The 4,741-nt window shown below is 39.7% G+C and overlaps 1 protein-coding gene across 4 annotated transcripts; it reads left to right on the top strand.

Moving 5' to 3' along the window:
* The first annotated feature begins 1,111 nt into the window (after positions 1-1,111).
* LOC122046612 (transcription factor bHLH130-like) lies at positions 1,112-3,290 on the top strand. 4 transcript variants are annotated; one of them, XM_042607389.1, is made up of 7 exons: positions 1,112-1,267; positions 1,336-1,711; positions 1,784-1,887; positions 1,964-2,068; positions 2,150-2,215; positions 2,297-2,365; positions 2,436-3,290. In XM_042607389.1, the coding sequence occupies exons 2-7, from the start codon at positions 1,459-1,461 to the stop codon at positions 2,517-2,519; spliced, it is 681 nt and encodes a 226-aa protein (XP_042463323.1). In that variant the 5' UTR covers positions 1,112-1,267; positions 1,336-1,458; the 3' UTR covers positions 2,520-3,290. The 4 variants fall into 4 exon arrangements, with proteins under 4 accessions (XP_042463323.1, XP_042463322.1, XP_042463324.1 ...); XM_042607388.1 differs by having other exon boundaries at positions 1,343-1,711; positions 2,436-3,289; XM_042607390.1 differs by having other exon boundaries at positions 1,343-1,711; positions 1,967-2,068; positions 2,436-3,287.
* Positions 3,291-4,741: the final 1,451 nt, after the last annotated feature.

Here is a 4,741-nt window from a genome sequence, read left to right as displayed (position 1 = left end):
GTTTAAATTTTAGTAAAATTGAGATAAATACCTCCCTTATGTGCTAGTTCAAAAGATTAGAAGCTGTCCATGATTTACCACGAACGTATTCGTCTTTTACCATCAAGATGAGACTTATTGTCTCGAAAAAAAACTTTCATATACCCTTTAGACATTTAACGATCGGCTATAAATTAATTCATATAATCTACAAACAGACTATAAAAAATTAAAATGGATCGTAATCTATCTTTTACTATAAAAATGTGTTGTACTCCTTTCATCTCGTTATGAGATCCATAATAAAAAACATTTTGAATGAACGAATGGACTGACTTCTCGTGAGCTGATTTAACGGTTAACTAATGAGATTTATTTCACTTTTTTTTTGTTTTAATTTTAGTTGTTAAATTGCTTTTAATGCTCTCCTGTAATGCATGCCTTTTTGAAAATCTCTCCATTGTGTCTTTTTTTAATGATTTTTAAGTAAAAAAAAAAAAATTTCTCCACATTTATTGAATTGTCAAATGAGAACTTTTATAAAAATTCCATTATATTTTATCTCGAATATTTTTATTTTTAACTTTTAATATTATTATAGCAGTTAATTGTAGCTAATATAATATGTAATAATTAGTATAATATTATAGTAACTACTAAATGATTATTATAATTGTAGAGCAACACACTTATTCAAGTAATTATTATAACTATTTTAAAATGATTATATATAAAAAAATGAATTTATCTTGAACGGTGGCGGACCACATTTAATATGGATGATACTAAAATTTTTGTTTTTTCTCTTTTATGCCTACAACTTTTTTTCTATATATATATATATATATAAAAGATTTGACATAATGCTAACGAAATCATACATAATAAAATGTATAATTTATTTCTTCAATTTGTATTTTATTGAACCCGTTAGCGTACCGCAAGAGGCAACTTGTGATATGCCAATTTACAAAAGTACTCTTACGTAAGCGACGAGGGGCATTTTGATAATTTAACGAAATTGAAACGTGTGGTTTTTTTGTCTTGGACAATGATACGAATGGGACACTTGGCCTCTATAAATAGCGGCGTCGAAGGACACTGTGGTTCAGCTCAACTCCCGTGTTGCTTCCGTAGATTCAGAATTTTTATTTTATTTTATTTTATTTTTATCATCTATTTCTGGGATTGCAGCTGCAAAAATTCAGTTGAGGCGGAGTTCATTGTTGGTCGGGCGGCTTCGAGCAGAGAAAGTTGTTTCTTTTGAGGCTTCTTCAGCGTAGACGAGGTTTGGATTCCTTCTCTGCTTCCAATCTGATCTTTTTAAAGTTTTGCGGCTTCAATCTCCCGAGGTAGCTTGCAGATTACAATCAAAAAGAGAATTTTGATTGGGACGGCGAAGAAGGAAGAGTAGTTGATGCACCGAACTCCTCGAAGGAACCTCAAAAAAGAACGTAACTCCTCCGCGGACAACCACAGATGAGATCCGGCCTCGAGCGTTTCCAGTCCGTTCCGAGCTCGTTTCTTGGAGAAATCTGCGGCGAGTTCCTCGCCGTCCGTCCCGAGATAGATACCATGTTCCCTCGATTCTCTGCCCCAAATTTCCCGGAAAACTTCTCTTCTGGCGGCGGTCACTCGCGGCCGCCGACTTTGTCGGAGATCCTCATCCCCCATCATAAGGTTGCATTCCCCTCTTCTCCGCTGACGATGTTTCACTCGAATGCAGATAATGGTAACGATCTATTTCTTCCGATTTCTTCAAGAAACAATAAAGGTGAGATTTTTATGCTTCATTCATCGGTAGGCTGCGCTGCGATAAGTTCGAGCAGTTTCAGAAACAAGGAGCTTCCTCCCATTAGCTGCCCACCGAGGCAAAACTCCCAAATGTCTCAGATCTCTGAGACTCAGGTACTTAACATTGGATTCACGTAATTATACTGATTAGCTTGTCTAAATTACACTTCTCTGTGTGATTTTGGCACAGCAGATGAGCTTGCCGAAGAACTTCAAACAGTTCCAGGATGCAGTACCATGCAGGGTCCGAGCAAAACGGGGTTTCGCTACTCACCCTCGAAGTGTTGCTGAAAGGGTTATCAATCAATCTCCTTCCGATCCGTGTTCATATAGCTTGCTTAAGTTGATTGACTGAATTGAGCATGGATTCAATTAGGTGAGGAGGAGTAAAATTAGTGAAAGAATGAAAAAGCTACAGGAACTTGTGCCTAACATGGATAAGGTAACTCTATCCGTCACTAACACTGTAACACAAACAAGAAATGGCCTGATTTGCTTTGCTGAAAATGTGGTAAATTTGCAGCAAACCAACACGGCCGCTATGCTCGATTTAGCAGTCATTTATATCAAGGATCTTCAGAAACAAGTCAAGGTATTACTCTAGCTGCTCTATCAAGATTTCCACTTGTGCATCCCTTTGATTTCTTTCACCTTGTTTGAAGGTGCTATCGGAGGGGCAGGCGAAGTGTACCTGCTTATCTAGCGAGAAGAGCAAGTACCTGAAGAATGGAGCGGGTGAAGGCTAAAGAATTGGAGATGCTGGTAATTGATGAGCAGAGCAAGAAACATTGTCTGTGGCTGTGTAGCTCCTACCAATTACTGGAATCAGTAAAGCATTAGTGTTGTTCTCGTCTCAAGGACAAACTCATCGCATATTCCTCCACTACAAGTTTAGATGTGTGTTCTCATTCGGACAACCTAGTACTTATACGAATAATTGATGGTGCTGCCACTCTTGACACCAGGAAAGAGTTTCCTGTGAGGAAGACAGCTGGCTCTAACGAAGAGAAAGAGGCATGACGCGAACCCATCAACATTCCTAATGGAACCCGGGAATAAATGATGGATAGAACTCCAAGAAACGAAAGATTGAGCCTTGACCCGTAACCGATAATTAGAACGAACTAGTACTACGAAAAAAAGAAAAGGCCACACCACAAGAGTGATAAGCTTCCTTGGATTGAACACAACGAGAGAAACTTGAAAAGTTCAAGTTCTTCCAAAACTAAGAGATCACACACATAAGAGCTTCACCCAAAAAAGCTCATTTCCATAAACTAGCTAGAATTGGAGATATTTGTATTTTACATATCCATACAGTCGAGTCCTTAGATTTTCCCCTTACATATCCATACTTTTGAGCAGAAGGTGGAGCATTACATTACCCCTTCCTCATTTTCCTGCTAGAATTGAAAATTTTATATTTTACATATCCATACAGTCGAGTCCTTAGATTTCTGAAATAGTGTATTACAAATAGAAGTACTTCGAATCATTACTATTTGACTCAGACCTATCTATTCTAAAAAAGTCGAGATATTTCGAATTGTTTGTTGGCATGAACAAAGTAAGGGAAACCTTTGAAATGATTTCAATATTGGACCTTGGACATATAATAATTCCGAATTGAATTTCTTTAGAAAAAAGATCTTTTGTCTCAGGGTAGCCAGGCCCGGACCTGTTATATAATTTGTGAGGCAAGTGCCTCGGACCCACAAATTTGAGAGGCACCAAAATCTTTAAAAAATTAACTATACTATACAATTTTAATCTTTTACCTTAAACACGGTCTGCTTCTCCTCTCTGTAGACCATAGTGACGGTCCCTTCTCCAGTTCTCCTCTTTGCGTTGTGGCACCCCACGCCTATCCACTCTCACTCTCAAAGTCCTCTTTCGTTCTTGTTGCTCCCGCTCCTATCGGTGACTGCTAACTTACGTTCTTCCTCTCACCTCGGCCTCCCCCTCTCGGTTGTTGAGTTTGCTTAGGCCCAAACTTGTTATATAATTTGCGAGGCAAGTGCCTCGGACTCTTAAATTTGAGGGACACCAAAATCTTTTAAAAAAATTAACTATACTGTACAATTTTATTTGTTTACCCTAAACACTGTCTGCTTCTCCTCTCCGCAGACCAAAGTGGTGGTTCCTTCTCTAGTTTGTTAAAACTTTGACACCCGCTAGATGGGGGGTGAATAGTGATGTGTGTAAATTATATACACTTGTTTAGCATGTTTTGACGCACATTATTATATTTTACACATGCTTTATCTATGCATTTCCATACTTCTTGCTTGCTTTTAGCATATTTACTCTTCTTTGTTCAGAGATCTGCTCTTGTGTGTTTTTCTGTCTACAGGAGTTAAATTTGGAGAAGAAATGAACAAACGAAGGAAAATGACACCAGCCATGAGTGCCACACGGCCATGACAAAGGAAAATGACCTTGGCCGTGTGGAGCTGACAGGGCCGTGTAGCTTCAGCAGAGGAAGAGAACGACATGACCGTGTGAGAGCCACACGACCGTGTTACTTTTGAATCCAACCAGAACACGACCGTGTAGATTTACACGACCGTGCAACCTTTCTAAAGGCCAAGCATGCATGGTCGTGTGTGTCACACGGCCGTGTGACACTTCCAGAGACAGAGACTGGCTAGGCCGTGTGGATCTGCACGGTCGTACAAGCTAGCCTAGACAAGGCATGGCACGACCGTGTGAGAGTCACACGACCGTTTGACCTTGGCCGAGAAGGAAGTAGGCAAGGCTGTGTGAGATTCACACGGTCGTGCCACAGGCCGTGTGACGCCCAAACACCCTCTTCTATATAAAAGGCTTTCTCCTCTTTGAAAGGAGGAGACTCTCCCTTTGGGGAGATCCAATTCTTGAGGCTTTCTTCCATATCTTGCCAGCAATCAAGAGACATTTCCATCCAAGATTAGACTCCGGTAGCAAGGATTGGTTCCGAAGATCACTC

The sequence above is a fragment of the Zingiber officinale genome, chromosome 2B (genome assembly GCF_018446385.1).
Source record: "Zingiber officinale cultivar Zhangliang chromosome 2B, Zo_v1.1, whole genome shotgun sequence".
In the NCBI taxonomy this organism is placed as follows: Eukaryota; Viridiplantae; Streptophyta; class Magnoliopsida; order Zingiberales; family Zingiberaceae; genus Zingiber; species Zingiber officinale.
This window is presented reverse-complemented; position numbering and strand designations above follow the sequence as displayed.